Source organism: Carcharhinus amblyrhynchos, chromosome 9 (assembly GCF_965287045.1).
Source record: "Carcharhinus amblyrhynchos chromosome 9, sCarAmb.v2.hapA, whole genome shotgun sequence".
NCBI classification, from domain to species: Eukaryota; Metazoa; Chordata; class Chondrichthyes; order Carcharhiniformes; family Carcharhinidae; genus Carcharhinus; species Carcharhinus amblyrhynchos.
Window position 1 is genome coordinate 83145601 of NC_137332.1, and position 20791 is coordinate 83166391.

The following is a 20791-nucleotide window of genomic DNA, read 5'->3' on the forward strand; positions in this document are numbered from 1 at the left end:
GTGATGCTTTCACTGACGTGACATCATTTTAGTTCTTAAAATAGTGTGTTTTCGTGTGAATTGTTAAGTTGTCTATTTTTAGAACTCTAAGTAAATGATCTTCAATTAAAAGCTTCAAATAGATTTTGGCTTTTTAAACTGAATCGCAAACCAGCTACAATTACCAGAAAGAGACATTTAAGAAGCTATCTGTTCTCCATGCCACCAATAGCTCAATGACTCATCTAATGAGTTGCTGGATCATGTAACCAAACATTACTCAGCTTTGTTCTGTGGTCAGTGCTTAGTTACCTGCTCTCAACTGTGACTGTAGTAGAAGCTTTGCAATTCTGGAGATGACCAGATTCCCCATTGCAGATTTGCTTAAAAGTGGAGGGCAGGATTCCTCTGCTGACACTCGGTATCAAACATCGTGGAAGAATAATGGGTACCGGGACAAAGTTAAATAGGATAATGGGAATCTATGGGACAGTGTCCATCAGCAAGTCAATTACTTCAGCAGCTGAGAGTGAAAATAGTTTTTGAAAAAATGAATGTTATCTTGGTCCTGGGACAATACAACCCTTCAAAGCAGACTCCACAAGGGATCTGCAGATTATATCATCATCCATTTTATTCCACTTAACCTACCAAAACCTGTAGCTTTGGCATAGCATTTTTCTGTGTTGTGGCAATTCAGTTTCACACACTAGTCATCCATGTAAGGGTGATACGCCAATTTCAAGTTGGAAATATCCAAACTTGGAGCCAGCAGAGTGATAAAATCTTCTAGTAGGACTGAATTTAAACCCAGACCCCAGGTTTGAAAGGACGCTGTGCCCAAGTTTCCCTAGTACAATATCAGTTTGTGACACTAAAATATTTATAGGATCAAGAGAAACGAGAGTACCAATGAGTGAACAATTCCACCTGTGGCATATTGAAAAATGATTTTCAATCATTTGAAACACTTGTTATTTACAAAAAGCTGGCAGTCTCTATATTCCTTTCTCTGAAAACACCCAAATGTTCTCAGAATGGGATTTTCTTAATTTCAGGAAAAATAACCTTCACAGATACTTCCTGGGTAACATTCTCACCTAGTTAACTACATGTCTCTGTTGTCCGTTCTACTAGCATATTTTTTATTTGATATTTTTGTCGTTGCTGCACACAAAACATTTATGATTGCTTGACAGTCATAGGATGTCCACAGATCCAACAAGTGGCAGCATAGTGACCAAGGTATTGCTATCTGAAGGAGTAGCATAGCATATGAAGGGAAAGGGGAGTGGGACAGTCCCTGCAAACTGTTGCTGATATCTTTTTTCCTTTTGTTTCCATAGTTCAGAGTTTTCACAGCTCCATTCCACAAGGTAGAGTTTGCAGATTTTTGGCTGGCCGACCAGTTGAACAGCCTGGCTACGATCCTGATGGACCTGGAGTACATGATCTGCTTTTATAGCTTTGAACTGAACTGGGGCTTGAGTGAGGGTCTTCTCAATACTCCAGGTAATGTAAAGGCACAGTGGGGCTCTAAATCAGTATGGTTTCTGCATCTAAAACAAATAGCTGGTAAAAGCTAACAGTTTGGCGTGTTCAATTCTGAATCTCATGAGGGATATATTGGCCTTGGAGGAAGTGAGTGCACATTCTTCAGAATTCTACCTTAGCTTAAAGGATTAAATTATAAGTACAGGTTACACAAATGTGTTGTATTCCCTTGTGTTTACACGTTTGAGTGGTAATCTGATTGAGGTGTTTAAAATGAGAAGGGTTCAGTAGAATAGAAACAGAGGAACTATTCTGGTGGAGAAATCCAGAATGAAGAGCCAAAGTCTTACAATTTGAACTAAGATGTTCAGGATTGAAATTAGGAAATACCTAGAGGATAGCAGGAATATGGAACTGTCTCACCCAAAAGGCTGTGGGTATTAGGTCAATTTAAATTTTCAAGATTAAAATCAACATATTTATTATTAGGTAAAGGTATTGAGAGGTATGGAGCAAAATGAAATAAATGGAATCAAACTAAAGATCAACTAATATCTTAGTGAATAACAGAACAGACTTGAGGAGCTTAATGACCTACTTCTGAGTAGTCAAGTATACAATGTGATTTGGTTTTACCTACTGAAACCAACTGAGTTCCTTGTGATTCCTGGCATTGATTCCTGAGTTCGCTGATCTGACTCATGGAGCTATCCCAGGTCAGTTTTTCTTTTTAAATAAAGCTTCACTTACCAGCTGCAGGAGATCAAAGTTTTTCACTGAGCATTCCAAACATCTTTTCATCTGCAAATGCCTACAACATAAATACAAAGATTTAATTACACTCAACATTCAAACTGCTTCTAAAATAAAGTGCAATTGATTAAGTACATGCGAGCAATCATTCTAGATTCCAGTACTAAATAATCCTTTTGGAAGCCACTGAATTTCCCAATAAAATGACCTTTTCATTTCTGATGGGTTAGGTATCTCCCCAATCGACCAGGTGCCCCAGCTCTTTAGGTCACTGTGGCTGATCTGATTGAAGTCAAGAAGCAACCAGAATTCCCACTGTTGTTTGCCGCTTAGTTAAATGCACAATTTGTTGAACAAGTACAAAAATAAACTTTGCTTTGAGATACATAGTGGAATAGCTTACTTCCTACTCATTCATCAAGCATGACTATTTGGCTAAAGTATCAGATGGCTACAAGTACCCATACAACTATACCCCAGCATGATTGTTTTCAGGAGAGAAGGGAAGGAAATCTTTTCCATCCCAAAGTCTTCAAAAAGCCACTGTTTAAAAAAGGAGGTAGGTGAAAGGCAGGTAACTATAGGCCAGTTAGCTTAATTTCTGTAGTAGGGAAAATACTTGAATCTATCATCAAGGAAGAAATCTGGATATAACTTGTCCCATTGGTAAGACGCAGCATGGGTTCATGAAGGGCAGATCATGTTTGACTAATTTGGTGGAATTCTTTGAGAACATTACTTGTGCGGTGGACGATGGGGAACCTGTGGATGTGGTGTATCTGGATTTCCAGAAGGCATTTGACAAGGTGCTGCACCAAAGACTGCTACATAAGATAAAGGTGCACAGTGTTACGGGTAATGTATTAGCATGGATAGAGGATTGGTTAACTAACAGAAAGCAAAGAGTACAGGTAAATAGGTGTTTTTTGGTTGGCGATCAGTGACTAGTGGTGTGCCTCAGGGATCAGTGTTGGGATCGCAATTGTTTATGATTTACATAGATGATTTGGAGTTGGGGATCAAGTGTAGTGTGTGAAAATTTGCAGCTGACACGAAGATGGGTGAAAGAGCAAAGTGTGCAGAGGACGCTGAAAGTTTGCAAAGGGAATAATCTAAGTGATAATCTGAGTGAGTGGGCGAGAGCCTGGCAGATTGGTAAATGTGAGGTCATCCATTTTGGTAGGAATAACAGCAAAATGGACTATTATTTAAATGGTAAAAAATTGTAGCATGCTGCTGTGCAGAGGGACCTGGGTGTCCTTGTGCAGGAATCTCAAGGAGTTGGCTTGCAGATGCAGTGGATAATTAAGAAGGCAAATGGAATTTTGTCCTTCATTGCTAGAGGGATGGAGTTTAAGAACAGCAAGATTATGTTGCAGCTGTATAAGGTGCTAGTGAGACCACACTTGGAGTACTGGAGTTTTGGTCTCCTTACTTGAGAAAGGATATACTGGCACTGGAGGGGGTGCAGAAGAGATTCACTAGGTTGATTCCAGAGTTGAGAGGGTTGGTTTATGAGGAGAGATTGAGTAGACTCGGGCTATACTCATTGGAATACAGAAGAATGACAGGAGATCTGATGGAAACATATAAGATTATGAAGGGAATAGATAAGATAGAAGCAGGGAACTTGTTTCCACTGACAGGTAAAACCAGAACTAGAGGGCATAGCCTCAAAATAAGGGGAAGCAGATTTAGGACTGAGTTGAGGAGGAACTTCTTCACACAAAGAGTTGTGAATCTGTGGAATTCCCTGCCCAGTGAAGCAGTTGAGACTATCTCATTGAATGTTTTTAAGGCAAGGATAGATAATATTTGAACGGTAAAGGAATTATGGGTTATGGTGAGTGGGTGGGTAAGTGGAGCTCAGTCCACAAAAAGATCAGCCATGATCTTATTGAATGGCGGAGCAGGCTCAAGTGGTCAGATGGCCTACTCCTGCTCCTAGTTCTTATGTTCAAGGCATTAGGTGACACATTATTTGAAACATGGTAGATGTGTGCCTGTTGAAACAGAAGGAATTGCCGATTGGCGGGCATGTTCACCAACATTCCCCATTTTTTTTATTGTACCCAGTCTATTAATTTCAAAGTGTGGGCTCTTTAAATTTTTTTGTACAATCTTGCATGCACGGTGACCAAAAGGAGCCAACTTTTGGGTTGCCATGCAGATTAGACGGAGCATTGGTGCTGATCCATATGATTCAGAACTACAAACATTTGCCTTCTGTTAAGTAGCAGTCAATCCTCTGTGCTGGCAAAGGGATGATGCAAGGAAGCTTAAGAAAAATGCAGCTTTAGTTGCTTAATTCATCTCAGCAGTGATTCAAAAACAATTCTGAGCCAGTGCTTCCAATAATTCTATTAAGATTTCCAATGGAAGGGTTTGTAAATTGCAAGGGAAGGTTTAACTTGGTTCAATCGATACAAAATGCATCTGTCATCAACACACAGTTATTTCATGCTTGGTATATTTTATTACTGTTAAACATAATCTGTTCAGAATTGTGGGAGCCAGGGGAATTTATATAATTGCATATGTGGCCAGATTTCAGAATGTGACTAGAAGATCTTCAACTGTCTATTATGAGGAATGCTCAAAATTGATTTTGGATGTAAGCATTAGCTATCCATTTGCGTTATCCACTTGAAATATATATTATGTGCTCATTAGGATTTTTTTATGTTGGTCCCTGGGTCTGAGGGAAGTGAGCTACACACATTGTGCAGTCAAGTTGGACTCTGTGTGGGTTACAAACTGTGCCATTTTGAAAAATGATGAATGCACCAGATGTTAATGTTTTGACATCCATAAGGTCAAACTAACATGGAGAATGACCACTTTGAGAAAGGTATCAGAGGATCGTGTGTGCCCATGGAACTGCACCCAGTGTAACAGCATCTTTGGGTGGGTTATGGTATTCTTTTCCTCTAGGTTTAAAATCCTCTTGTATCTTTTTTGTCTCATTTGTTGCTTTCTCCTATTGTAGCTTAAGTGCTTTCAATTGGAAACCTATTCAGATCCCTTTATGATTTAGTGACACAGATGATACAGAAAAATGAATCAACAACATGATTACACCATACTTGATTATCTCTTGATATGACAGTTATACAGTGTTGAACAAAAGCATAAACTATGGGACAGTCTCCTTCAACTGGCACAAGTGGCTGGTTGTAACTGGAAGACTTGCCTATTTGGTGTGAGGAAAGTATTATCAGGTTCTTCTCCAGTTTGGTTAGCTTTCCATTTAGAAAATTAGAGCCATAGAAAATTACAGCTCAGAAACAGGCCTTTTGGCCCTTCTTGTCTGTGCCGAACCATTTTTTGCCTAGTCCCACTGACCTGCACTTGAACCATATCCCTCCATACCCCTCTCATCCATGAACCCGTCCAAGTTACAAGTATTTGTGCAAGTGTTCCTTATTTTGTTAAACAAATACAATTAAGATCGGTCGCATAGCTTGAGTTCAAGCATTATGTAGTTATAGCAACTCGTTGTTGAGATTGGCTTCTGCAGCAAGGCATTGTTGATCTTTGTGGTAGGAAAGATTAGTCAGTGCAGATTTAAAACGTTTTTGTTTAACCTGACCATCTATTGCTGTTATATTGGCATCTTGGTCAAAATATAAATGGGGAGAATGGCTAATTTGCAAACAGACTAAAGAGGATGGGCAGACCAAAAGGGGGACAATGAAAGATTTTGAGACCTGATGTTTATGCAGTTGCTGATTTTATTTCCTTTTTGCTCGTTACAGGCGATCAGGTGTGCCACAGCTACTCCTATGGAGTAAGAGCCATCATCCAGTGTCTGCCTGCTTGGGTGCGTTTCACCCAGTGCCTGCGCCGCTACCGAGACACCAAGCGAGCATTCCCTCATCTGGTCAATGCCGGGAAGTATTCCACCACCTTCTTTGTGGTGACCTTTGCTGCTCTTTACAGTACACACAAAGGTAAGACAATGAGAAGCAAATTGCTCTCCCTACCCTATGCACTGATAATTTGAAATCTGATTGGTTCAAGGACCATGATTTTAAAAAATGTGATGATAAATGTGATTCAGTAAGGGAAAGTGGTAACTAATGTTATTGTTCCTCAGATATTGCCTTCTTCATAGTATGATGTGAACAGATCTATCTTTAATCTGCTGTTTCTCTCATTTCCCTTCGCAGTCTCTGAAATCCACTTTCAATGTGATGAAAAGCATTTAGTGCCTGTGGGCAGTTCTGATGTATGTAGGTTTCTCTTATGGTTTGTCCCCCTGAGATCAGAATAAAGGGATTGTGTAAATGTATAATAAACCACTAGAAGTCACAGGGCTAATAAGAATTTCTTATTAGTGCAGCTGCAAAAACATTACAAGTTTGTTCTTGTGTGCCAGTTTTACAGATCATGTTTTAGATTTATAGAAAATCTCAAATCATCATCTCCATCTATTATCTGAATTCAAAAATGTTTGATAAAAATGGGAAAATTAATGTTTTAACGAGTATTTTTGGGTTCAATTAAATTTGTACCCTAGCAATATGCTTCAGCCCTACACTCAGATCATTGCACCTTTTGTACCAGTGTGCCATTGTATCACTTGCGACATACGCCATGCTGTAGTCTGTGAACAAGAGTTGAACAAGAAATATATGCAGAAAACGCTGGAAATACTCAGTTGGCCAGGCAGCATTTGTGCAGAGAGAACAGAGTTAAGATTTCAGGTCGATGCTCTTTCATCTCAAGTGAAACTAGTTACGGATTTAACAGTTTTACTCAGGCTGTTTGCTTGCTAATAAACTGGTAAATAAACTTCTTCCAATCCTGATGATAGATAATAAATGGAAACGTTAATTGTGTTTTCTCTTGTCACAGAAGCTGTCAGACCTGTTGAGTGTTTCCAGTGTTTTCTGTTTATATTTTAGATCTCTGCTACAGTATTTAGCCTTTGCAGATTTTTAAGCAGTGAGATCAAACAAAACAGGGATAGAATTCAGGTTATTTCATGCAGAAAACTTGCATCAACAAGAACAGATCAGAGGCTGAGAATTCCTTAACAAGCAATGCACCTTCTAACTCTTCAAAGCCTGTCCACCATTGACAAAGCCCAAGTCAGGATGAAATACCATATATTTGCCTGTATGACTGCAGTTCCAAAATTCAAAAAGCTCAACCCCATCCAGAACAAAGCAGCCATTTGATCAGCACCTCATCCACCGCATGAAACATTTCTCCACTATTGATGCACGCTGACAGCAGTGTGTGCAATCTACAAGATGTAATGTAGTAGCACGTCAAGCTGCCTTCTACAGCACCTTCTGAACCTATGACCTCTACCACCTAGAAAGATAAGGGCAGTAGATACATACAAGCATCACCACCTGCAAGTTCTACTCCAAGCTACTCACCATCCTAACTTGGAATATCACACTTCCTTCATTGTCATTGGTTCAAAATCCTTAGGACTCTCTCCCTAACATCTTTATGGATTTACTTACATCACTTGGACTATAGCAGTTCAAGAAGATGGTTTACCACCAACTGCTTGAGGACAATTTGGATGGGCCACAAATGCTGGTCTTGCCAGTGGCAGTCAGGACTCATGAAGGACTAAAAAAGCACAAATGGGTGACTTTTGATTCCATCAAAGTGAACTAGCTTTGAAATAAATTCGTGAGGTGAAATCATACCATGCGATGTCCTGGCATAAAAAACAAATTAACAGTTCACTTAAGAACCAAAATGTTTTGTGTTATGGTTATGTCTCCAGAGGTCAATCATTAGATATACTGAGGATTGTGTAAGGGAGGGATGTGTGTGTGTGTGTGTGTATAATATATACGTGCACACGCACACACACAAACACACACGATGCCAGAATTGGAAGAGCTCAGATATCTTGGTGGATTTTAAGTCTGGATAGTGTTACAGAGATAGGAAGGGGCCAGGTCTTGAAAACATTTGAAAATAAGGACGCAAACTTAAAAATTAAGATGTTGACAAACATAGAGAAGAAAAGGCAAAAACAAAATAATAAAAATGCTGGAAATACTCAGCAGATCAAGCAACGTCTGTGGCAATGGATTGTTTCCGAGGCTGCTGAAGGAGGTCAGGGAGGAAATAGCAAATGCTCTGAGGATGATTTTCTAATCCTCACTAGATACAGGGGAGGGATTGGAGAAATGCAAACGTAATTCCGTTGTTTATAAAGAAATCGGGGAAATACCAACAATTATAGGCCAATTAATCCTACATCGGTAGTGGGCAAATTAGTAGAATCAATCCTGAGAGATGGGATTAACTGTCACGTAGAAAAGCATGGACTAGTCAGGGATGGTCAGCATGGATTTGTTAACAAGTTTGCCTGTCAAATTTGATTGAATTATTTGAGGAGGTAACAAGAAGGTTTGATTCAGGTAGTACAATGGATGTTGGGTACACAGAATTTAGCAAGGTGCTTGACAAAGTTCCACACGACAAATTGGTGGAAAAAGTAAAATCCCATGGGATTCAGCGTAATGTGACAAACTGGATCAAAAGTTAGCTTAGTATTGGGAAGCAAACGGTAATGGTTAATGGATACTCTTGTGAATGGAAAGTTGCTTCAAGGTCATGCCTCACTAACTTGATCGAGTTTTTCGAGGAAGTGACAAAGGTGGTAGACGAGAGAAAGGCAATGGGTGTTGTATATGTGGACTTCAGTAAAGCCTTTGAAAAGGTACCTCATGGTAGACTGGTACGAAAGGTGAAGTCACACTGAATCAGAGGAGAGCTGGCAATATGGATGCAGAACTGGCTTGGTCATAGAAGACAGAGGGTAGCAGTAGAGGGGTGCTTTTCTGAATAGAAGGCTGTGACTGGCGAGTTCTGCAGGGATCAGTTCTGGGACCTTTGTTGTCCGTAGTGCATATAAATGATTTGGAGGAAAATATAGCTGGCCTGGTTAGTAAGTTCACAGATGACACAAAAATTGGTAGGGTTGCGGAAGGTGAAGAGGATTGTCAGTGGATACAGCAAGATATGGACCGGTTGGAGACATGGGTGGAGAAATGGCAGATGACGTTTAATCTGGACAAAGTGTGATGCATTTTGAAAGGTCCAACACGTATGGAATTATACAGTAAATGGTAGAGCCCTTAGGAGTATTGACAGGCTGAGAGATCTGGCATACATATCCACCGATCACTGAAACTGGCAATGCCGTTGGATAAAGTAGTCAAGAAGGCATGCAGCATGCTTGCCTTCATTGGTCGGGGCACTGAGTATAAAAATGGGCCAGTCATGCTGCAGCTATGCAGAACCTTAGTTAGGCCTCATTTAGAATATTGTGTACAATTCTGTTGATCACACTATCAGAAGGATGTGGATGCTTTGGAGAGGTTACAGAAGAAGTTTATCAGGATGTTGCCTGGTCTGGAGGACCATATTAGCTATGAGGAGAGGTTGGATAAACTCAGTTTGTTCTCACTGGAACGAGGTTGAGGGGTGACTTGATAGAAATCTGCAAGACTATGAGTGGTATGGACAGAGTGGATAGTCAAATACTCTATCCTGGGGTAGAAAAGTTAAGTACTAGGGGACATAGATTTAGGGTGCTTGGGGAAAAGTTTAGAGGAGATGCGTGAGGCAAGTTTTTTTTACACAGGGTGGTGAATGTCTGGAATGCACTACTCGGGGAGGTGGTGGGAGCAAGTATGATTGCGGCATTTAAGGGGCAACCAGACAAATACATGAATAGTTTGAGAATGGAAGGATACTAACTCCGTTAAGTGCATCCGGTTTTAATTTAGACAGACATCATGATTGACACAGGCTTGGAGGGCCGAAGGCCCTGTTCTTGTGCTGTATTTTTCTTTGTTCTTTGGTCCACAGGATTCGGTGTTGGGATCCTTACTGTTTGTGTTATATATTAATGATTTGAACATGAACATGGGCGGCATGATTGGGAAATTTGCAGGTGACAGGAAGGTTGGCCAAGTAGTTGATACTATAGAGGATGGCTGTAATCTCCAAACTGATGTCTATAGTTTAGTGGAGTCGGTGGTAAAGTGGCAGATGTGTTTTAACATAGAGAAGTGTGAGGTCATATATTTAGGGAGTATATATTAGATAGGAATATACTTAGAGGGGTAGAGTATACAAGTCCCTAAAGGCAGCAGTTCAGTAGACAGGGTTGTAAAGGAAGCCTATGGAATGCGGTCCTTCATTGGCAGAGATATAGAAAATAAAAGTAAGGATATGATGTTGGAATAGTATAAAACACTGGGAAGGCCACAACTGTAGTTTTGTACAGTTGTGATCTTCACATTACAGGAAGAACATAATTGCTGTGGAGAAATTGCAGAGGAGGATTGCAGGAATGTTGCCAGGTCTAGAAAAGTTTATTACGAGGAGAGATTGGATAGGTTGGGGCTATTTTCCCTGGAACAAAGAAGGTTGAGGGATGACTTGATTAAGGTGTACAGAATTATGAGGGGAACAGATGGAGTGGACAGGATAAGATTGTTTCCCTTGCCAAAATATTCTACAATCAGAGGACATAAATTCAAGACAAGTGAGAGAGGTGTAGGGGAGACTTGTGGAAGAACTTGTTTATGCAGAGACAGTGGGTGTCTGGAATTCGCTGCCCAAGTTGGTGGTGGAGACGGAGACCCTAAATTTTTTTTTCAGTACCTGGATTTGTAAGCTACAGGACTATGGGCCGGGTGCACGAAGGAGGAATCAGAAAGAGCACCTGGCTGTCCTTAGACTGGCATGGACAAGATAGGCTAAGTAGCCTCCCTCTGTGCTGTAACCTTTCTATGTTTCTGTGCGCAGAACAGTCTGAAATAGCCAGCATACTTAATGCCCGCCTTTGTTGTTAAAATTAATGATTAGAAATCATAGAAAGAAGTCATAGAAACTCTACAGTGCTGAAGGAGGCCATTCAGCCTGACAACAATCCCACCCCAGGCCCTGTCCCCACAACCCCACATATCTACCCCGCTAATCCCTCTAACCTGAACATCCTGAGACATTATGGGCGTTTTAATGTAGCCAATCAACCTAACCCACCTATCTTTGGACTGTGGGAGGAAAACAGAGCGCCCCCTCAGGAAACCCACGCAGACACAGGGAGAACGTGCAAACTCCACACAACAGGATGACCCAAGCCAGGAATCGAATGTGGATCACTGGAGCTGTGAGACAACAGTGCTAACCACTGTGTCACCATGCCACCCCAGAACAGGGAATGTTTTATCACGAGTTGCTATTATGCAGAGACTATAAGATAATTTAAAAAGGAATTAATAAAGAATTTAAAGAAGCAATCTACGTATGATGAGTTGAAAGGTCTCCTTGTGTGCTAAAAGTGCCGTGAATCAGTAGCTTCAAGAGGAGTGAAAATTAAAAAAAGAATGCAAAAATGAGACAACAAACTCTTTTGATGCTGATTGCAGCCTCCTTGCTTGAAGAATTGTTTATGGCTTTATTGTTTATGCATTGCAGTATCCTCATTTGTAGAAATCAAAATGCTGTCAATCAGTTCTTCATGAGTGTCCTCCATTAGCAGCAAACATGAACCCACACGTGTAGTAAATGTAGCTGATCTCATTTAATTGCTTCATTTAATCTTGTCATAGGTGTGTTTAATTTGAAAAGGCATTACATTCATCTGTGCAGGACTGGAAAGGTTCAGACCGTTTTCTCAAGGTCTTGCTCTTTTCTGTGCATAATTAGGGAAGAGGATTTTTCATCATCATTTTCAAGCTAATTTGACAGTTGATTTCCATTTGCTTGTTCAAATAACCTCATCGTTTTGGTGACAGTAGAGACTTTAGATGCAGGGCCAAAGTGACTGAACAAGACAAATTCCATTTCCCTTACACAGGATTATGAGATTACCAGTATTTTGAGATCACACCTGGGATTCTGTCCTTATATTCCTTGAAAAAGACAAGCAATGATTTTAATAACAGGATGAAAATCTCGTCTATGTTACAAAATTGACTTAGGACGGTCTGAACTCAGTTTTCATTGGGCAACACAGTACTAATTCACAAGGAGTCACATAAATGGATGGATGTGTGGAATGCTGTAAAATTTACGTTAGTGTACAAGGAATTTAAAATATATCGGCATAATATAAATTAAGTTTTTTGCTATATTTGGCTTTAAAATAAGTGACATGAGAATATTTGATCCTGGCACTGATTGCAATAATGACTTAATTCATTGCATTGATGGGCACAACAACATTTCAATTGATGTAAAGAAGCAATCCACAATGTAAGTGAAGGGATTATTGTCACATCCAGTTTTGATCTATCATGTGCAGCCAACCATGTGAACATAGACAAGGCCTGTTGCACATACGTAATGGATTCCAGGCGTGTTTTGTGTCTGCATCATTGATAAAAATGGAATTGAATGTAAGTATTGCAATGTTCTGCTCTTGAAGATGGCACTGTAAACAAGTTTTCAGGATGATGATGCAAGAAGATTTGTACAATGTATAGTCCAAATTTATCCATTACTTCTGAACTGTGAGACTCTTCATACATACCATGAAGGTTTATGATTTAAAATGTAGTCTGCAATGAGATAACTGATCTCAGTCATGGCAGCAGTGCAGCTTCTGCAGTTTGTGCCTGTGTCACAGGACTAGGGAAACAGAAAATAGAGATTCTTTCTCTACTTTGTCCTTCATTGACATGAAAGCTTCCAACTATGATGCTCCATATAAGTAAATGACCTCCTGACATTAACAGTGTGACTTAAGCAGGAAGAAAGCTGCAACAATTCAGTGGAAAATCATATGACTGGTACTTCAGAAATTGAGAATGCAGCCTTGACCTAAGCTGTGTGGGATTTGAACAGTGTGGGTTTTTTCTTGTAATTTTATCGATTATTCTTGAGTAGTTGTGGTATTTGCATTCCTAAATTCAATTAATGTTTGCTCTTTTCATAAAATCATAGCACAGAATGAGTCCAGTTAGCATGTTGCGTCTGTGCTGGCTCTCTGCGAGGGTAAATCAACAAGTCACACTTCCCTTCATTTTCCTTGTAGCGCTACAAATTTTTCTCTTCTGATGCATTTTAAATTCCCTTTTGAATGGGATGTTCAATGGGAATAGTTTTTCTCTATCTGCTCTGCCTAGTCTCCTAATGATTCTGAAAACCCTTATCAAATCTCTTCTCAGCCTTCTTTAAGGGAATAACTCCAACTTCATGGAACCCCTACAGAACAGAAGGAGGCCATTCGGCTCATCGATTATGTACCAACCACAATCCCACCAGGCCCTATTTCTGTAACCCCGCACATTTACCCTGCTAATCCCCCTGATACTAGTGTCAATTTAGCATGGCCAATCAACCAAACCCGCACATCTTTGGACTGTGGGAGGGAACCAGGGCACCCTGAGGAAACACACGCAGGCACTGGGGGGAAAGTGTAAACACCACACAGACAGTGACTTGAGGCAAAAATTGAACCTAGGTCCCTGGCGCTATGAGGCAGCAGCGCTAAACACTGTACCACCCAAAACTACTGTCCATCTTTTTAAGGTATGTTCTCCCATGTTCATCCATTTTGGTAGGAATAACAGCAAAATGGACTATTATTTAAATGGTAAAAATTGCAGCATGCTGCTGTGCAGAGGGACCTGGGTATCTCTGTGCAGGAATCTCAAGGGCTTGGTTTGGAGGTGCAGCAGATAATTAAGAAGGCAAATGGAATTTTGTCCTTCATTGCTAGTGGGATGGAGTTTAAAAACAGCAAGATTATGTTGCAGCTGTATAAGGTGCTGGTGAGGCCACACCTGGAGTATTGTGTACAGTTTTGGTCTCCTTACTTGAGAAAGGATATACTGGCACTGGAGGGGGTGCAGAAGAGATTCACTAGGTTGATTCCAGAGTTGAGAAGGTTGGTTTATGAGGAGAGACTGAGTACTCTGGGGGTATACTCATTGGAATGCAGAAGAATGAGGGGAGATCTTATAGAAACGTATAAGATTATGAAGGGAGTAGATAAGATAGTAGCAGGGAAGTTGTTTTCACTGACGAGTGAAACTAGAAATGGGGGGCATAGCCTCAAAATAAGGCGAAGCAGATTTAGGACTGAGTTGAGGAGGAGTTTCTTTACACAAAGGATTGTGAATCTGTCGAATTCCTGCCCAGTGAAGCAGTTGAGGCTACCTCATTGAATGTTTTTAAAACAAGGATAGATAAATTTTTGAACAGTAAAGGAATTAAGGGTTATGGTGACTGGGTGGGTAGGTGGAGCTGAGTCCACAGAAAGATCAACCATGATCTTATTGAATGACGCAGCAGGCTCGAGGGGCCAGGTGGCGTAGTTCTTGCTCCTGGTTCTTATGTTCTTATGTTTCTTGGTTGCTTACTACTGTGAACTGGCTGCTAAACTTCATTCAAAGCTGCTCTGTAATTAGATCCGAAGATAGTGAAACAGAAAGTGATTTGTTCCACTGATTTTCCTTCCCTTCACAGCAGGTGACTGACCTCTGCTTGCAGGTTCTAACAAAATCATTTAGTACAAATTCAGTGTCACCCTTCGACCCACAGCAGCAACTGCTAAGCAAGATTATATGCTAACTTCAAAACATATCTCCCTAAGCATTAACAGCACTCTGAAAACACACAAGCTGGTTTTTCAAGTAAATGATCACAATGTGTTATTATTTGGTTCCAACTCTGCTTCTAACCAATACAAGAAACAAGAAAACAGCTTTTTAAAAATTAATTCATGGGATGTGGGCATCACTGTCTCAGCCAGCATTTATTGCCCAACCCTCGTTGTCCTGGAGAAAGTGGTAGTGAGCTGTCTTTTTGAATAACTGCAGTCCATGAGGTGAAGGTACACCCACATTGCAGTTAGGGAGGGCAATTTTGGGCCCTCGAGGTGCCCAAAAGCTTGGCTGAAGAGGCAAGTTTTAAGATGCGCCTTAAAAGAAAGAAGGGCCAGAAAGACAGAGACATAGAGGTTTGGGGAGGGCGTTCTAGAGTGGACTACCTAGCCAGCTGAAGCCATGGCTACAAATGATTAAAATTCAGGATACATAAAGAGCCAATAAGCAAGAACTTGTAATAGATGGACTTAAAGTTACAATCCCACATGCAGGTCATGGCAAAGCAATCAGCCTGTCAAACAAAAAGTGTAGAATGAGGAAAAAAAAGTCACCATTGCTACATAGTGAAATCAAAGCTAAAGGGTGACCTGTGGGAATGTGTCAGAATGGGTACTCTCTTATCAGAAGCAATATTTATCTACTTTCCTATAGGAGATTGTCACCAATACTGTAATCTAACTGGGGCGGCAACTGGGCAATTTTTTACCACTTTGGGAGAAAGGTATTGTACAATATGTGCAGAAAGGATACGTTTCCATCAATTTACATAAGAACATAAGAAATAGGAGCAGGAGTAGGCCATCTAGCCCTTCGAGCCTGCCCCGCCATTCAATCAGATCATGGCTGATCTGAAGTGGATCAGTTTCACTTTCCCGCTTTCTCCCCATAACCCTTAATTCCCTTGTCTGTCAAAAACCTATCTACCCGTGACTTAAATATATTTAGCGAGGTAGCCTCCACCACTTCAACGGGCAGAGAATTCCAGAGATTCACCACCCTTTGAGTGAAGAAGTTCCTCCTCAACTCCGTTCTAAACTGACCCCTCCCCCTTATCTTGAGGCTGTGCCCTCTAGTCCTGCTATCCTTTCTGAGCGGGAAGAACCTCTCTACCTCTACCCTATCCATCCCTTTCATTATCTTATACATCCCCGTATGATCCCCCCTCAGCCTTCTAAACTCCAACAAGTACAGACCCACTCTATTTAGTCTCTCTTCATAGTCCAACCCCCTGATCTCCAGTATCAGCCTGGTGAACCTCCTCTGCACTCCCTCCAAGACCAAAATATCCTTGCGCAAGTGCGGCAACCAAAACTGCACACAGTACTCCAGCTGCGGCCTCACCAGTGCCCTGTACAGTTGCAGCAAGACCTCCCTGCTTTTATATTCTAACCCCCTCGCTATAAAGGCCAGCATTCCATTTGCCTTCTTGATCACCTGCTGCACCTGCAGACTGGGTTTTTGCGACTCATGCACAAGGACCCCCAGGTCCCTCTGCACCGTAGCATGCTGCAGCTTTTCGCCCTTTAAATAGTAATCCCTCCTACTATTATTTCTGCCAAAGTGGATAACCTCACACTTGCTAACATTATACTCCATCTGCCAGGTCCTCGCCCACTCGCTCAGCCTATCCAGATCCCTTTGCAGACTTTCCACACCCTCCGCACAATTTGCTTTTCCACTCATCTTTGTGTCATCAGCAAATTTACGAACAGGAAAACCTAGTATTAAGGAACTGGCCATGTCCTAATTCCTTTCAAAGGCTTGTTATGCCAAATATAATCCAAGATAATCAGAAAATATCATGAGAATGACACAAATCGTGCACACTCAGCCCCCTAGCGGTTCCATGAGGATCTCCAGCCAGACTGGTCACAAGGGCACATAGTTCATCCCTGGTTTACTGACCTGTATTAAAATACTGCGGATGTTACAAATAATCGCAGTCCCATTGGGCTAAAGATACAAAGATCAGTTGGCATCCTCATAATTGTACAGATGTTGGGTGAAGACACAATTGCACTAGTTATGTAAATACTGTGGCTACAAGAGCAGGTCAGAAGCTAGGAATCTTGCAATGTGAAACTCAACTGACTCCTCAAAACCTCGCCATCATCTACAAGTTACAAATCAGGAGTGTGATGGAATACCCTCTACTTGTCTGAATAAGTGCAGCTCCAATGTTGAAGAAGCTTGACTCCATCCAGGACAAAGCAGCCCACTTGATTGCACTCCATTCATAATCATTCAATCCCCCTACCACTGATGAACAGTGGCAGCAGTGTGTATCATCCAAAAAATGTGCTGCAGGAATTCACCAAGGCTCCTTGGACTGCACTTGCCAAATCCACGACCACTACCACCTTGAAGGACAAGGGCAGCAGATACATGGGAATACCGAAAATTTCCTTCTAAGTCACTCATCATAACTTGGAAACATATCGCTGTTTCTTCACTGCTGGGTTAAAATCCTGGAACTCCAACCCTAACTGCACTGTGGATGTACCTACACTTGGGGATGGCAGCAGTTCAAAAAAGCAACTCACCACCTTAGGGAACTGAGGGGGGGGGGGGGTGAGGAGACAAGGGATTGAAAGGGGGAGGTGAGGAGACAGAGGAATTGGTGGGGAGCAGGTGAGGAGACAGGGGAGACTGAGAGCCGAGGAGATGGGACTGGGGGAGAGGGGGTGAGGAGAAAGTGGACTGAGAGCCAGGCAGGTGAGGGGACTGGAAGGTAGGGGGGTGGGGAGGGGGGGGATGCGGAGCACGAGGGGCAGTGAGGAGGCAGGACTGAATGGGGGTGCAGGTGAGGAGATAGGGGACTGGGAGCCAGGCAGGTGAGGAGTCAGGGAACGAAGAGGAAGAGCCAGGCAGGTGAGGGGCCCGGGGAGAGGGTGGGGAGGGGGAGGGGGGTTGGCAGGTGCGAGGGGCAGTAAGGAGACAGGGGACTGAGGAGATAGGGGACTGAGAGCTGGGCAGGTGAGGAGATGGGGACTGAGAGCCGGACAGGTGAGAAGACAGGGGACTGAGAGTGGGGGACGGTGTGGGCAGGTGAGGAGACGGGAACTGAGGTAGCTTTGTAAAACTATCTTTCCTTTTGTAACATTGATCTGTAGCTGCAGCTCAGATAATTCTGTGTGCTGTGTGAAGGTCCACCTTTTACAAATAATTAAACATCTTGTACACCTCTCCTACGCCCTCTCACTGAAGTTATACAAAATACATTTAAAACCAAGAGGGGACAGTTGAGGAGACAGGGCATTGAGGGGGTGGCAGGTGAGGAGACAGGGGATTGAGGGAGCAAGTGGGGAGACAGAGGGATTGAGAGGAATGTGGGATTAAGGGGATTCTATGGGGGAGAGATGTGGTAGGAGATCTAGAGGTTGCAGTGATCTTCAGCCCTAGTATCAGGGACTGCTAGTGCATGCAAATTGCGTATAAAACTGTTCTTGATCTGATGCAAGTAAAACACTGCACAAAAGATCAAATTATGTGCAGTTTTTGTGATTTGTGTGTGTGAAAATTATTTGTATGCTTTTGTGCCCCTTCCCCCACTTCGATAACTTCGTAATGGGTCAAATGTATTCATGCAATTCAAGGCCTTCCTACATCTGCCCTGATGCAAGATTAAATAGGTAACTTGGGAGTGTTTTCAGATAGCAATTACTTCATCCAAGACTCTGAAAAGACTGGACAAGATTTTGTCTAAAACATTCGGGAGTTCTTCTGGCTCTAATTATACCCTGAAAAATTACTGTCACCAATAGTACTGACATGAGAGCTGTACAGGTAATATCAAATAAGAATAAGGCAAATCAACCCAACAAGTTTCAACCCTCAAGATCCAATGGTAATAGCTTAAGTACTTATTACTCATATTTTGTGAAGCTGTCCCTTTCAACAAACTAGAAATTGTTCATTAATTTGGACGCCTGGCAATGGTCTTTCCTCCCATTCATTACCCTTTATAGCTATTCCCCTTGATTTAGAATCTGAAATAATTCCTAACCCAGCAAGGACAGTGAGTTTAGGAAAGGAGGGAGGAGAGTGAGGATAAGGTTCTCAATTATTTAAGGTATTTTTAATCTCTGTTCCTTGCTACCTTAGTCTTAAAAGTATGTGGCACTACACATTGGTAAAGTTGCAAAACTGCTCTTGAAAGGGGCCTGAATCTTTCTAATGGTAGGGAGGAGTGTGAAAGGACAAAAGGGAAAGGATAGCATACATTTTAATACTATCAAACCTATAAATTCCTTGTGGTGTAACAGAAGGAAACATACAATGCAGAACAAGGCCATTCAAACCCATCGAGACTGCACCGACAACAATCCCACCCAGGCCCTATCCCCGTAACCCCACATTTTTACTCCACTAATCCCCTTTAACCTACGCATCTCAGGACACTAAGGGGCAATTTAACATGGCCAATTAATGTAACCCGCATATCTTTGGACTGTGGGAGGAAAACAGAACACCTGGTGGAAATCCACACAGACATGGGGAGAACATGTAAACTCCACACAGACAGTGACCCAAGCCAGGAATTGAATTCAGGTCCCTGGAGTTATGAGGCAGCAGTGCTAACCACCATGCCATTCAGTACATAATGCATTATTTTGGCATTATTCAGTATACCATTGCTATGTATATTCCTCGTTTAGGTCAGAGAAGGTGGAGCAGAGTAGGTCAGGGATGAGTAGAAGCGCAGGAGAGATTGCCAAAGATGTCATTGGACACAAGTCAAAGGGAGTGTTGATGGTAATGTTAAAGACTAAATAAAGTGAAAACAATGATGAAAGGTAACTCAGAACATAAGAAATAGGAGCAGGAGTAGGCCATCTAGCCCTTCGAGCCTGCCCCGCCATTCAGTAAGATCATGGCTGATCTGTCGTGGCTCAGTTCCACATTCCCGCCCTCTCCCCATAACCCTTAATCCCCTCTCTTATCAAAAACCCATCAACCCGCGTCTTAAAAATATTTAGCGAGGCAGCCTCCATCACTTCAATGGGCAGAGAATTCCAGAGATTCACCACCCTTTGAGTGAAGAAGTTCCTCCTCAACTCCGTTCTAAACCGCCCCCCCTTTATCTTGAGGCTGTGCCCCCTAGTCCTACTGTCCTTTCTGAGCGGGAGGAGTCTCTCTACCTCTATCCTATCCATCCCATTCATCATCTTATATGTCTCAATGAGATCTCCTCTCATTCTTCTAAACTCTAACGAGTACAAGCCTAGTTTATTCAGCCTCTCCTCATGGCTCAACCCCCTCAACTCCGGTATCAGCCTAGTAAGAATGCATTAATAGCAGAACAAGGCATATTCCTATTTAACTTATTCTATTATTTTGTAGTAGTGTTAGCAACCACACCAGGGTCCTAATTTACATCAGGAAGCCAGATTAGACCGCAACAGTTTTTCTATTTTAGCATAAATGTGAGGATAGGGTGCTTCATTCAAGGAGTAATTCTGCTGACAAATCTTTTATAATAAAAACAAGCTTTATTTCATAACACTGAAGCAATTTAATTCTTAACATTGAACGATAGCTAAAAAAAAGGAAACAACTTTAATTTCTAACTTATCACTATTTGAGTTCCAAATAAGCAATATTCTCTTAGCCTTAAAATCCCACTTTAAATACAGTTAGCAACCATAAATATACTTGCTATAAGGAGGTGTAGTCAGTCTTGAAGCTTTCAGAGTGAGATTGAGTTTCAGAGCAGCTTACAGACCTCTGTCTTTAAATAAACCCCAGCTAGAACTGAAAGCCGTTTTCTCTGCCTAGCTTCTCCCATAAACCATATTATTATATGATCTAATCAAAACCCCAGGGGAAATCTTCATCTATAAACAAAAATCCACTAGCTCTTCTAAGTAAATAGTACATGGCTAAAATGAATAATTATCCTGCTCTCCTAGCATCTGAGCTGCAGTCCTGCCAGACATATTGTCTGCCTGTCA

General features: G+C 41.7%; 1 protein-coding gene across 1 annotated transcript in view; it reads left to right on the forward strand.

The window, feature by feature from the left end:
- The window catches only part of LOC145347967 (solute carrier family 53 member 1-like), a 328249-nt gene that overhangs the window by 250701 nt on the left and 56757 nt on the right, over positions 1–20791 (forward strand). Inside the window, exons 10-11 of the mRNA XM_080195993.1 lie at positions 1326–1491; positions 5985–6179. Coding sequence (XP_080052119.1) covers positions 1326–1491; positions 5985–6179 — 361 coding nt within the window. The remainder of the gene's footprint in view (positions 1–1325; positions 1492–5984; positions 6180–20791) is intronic.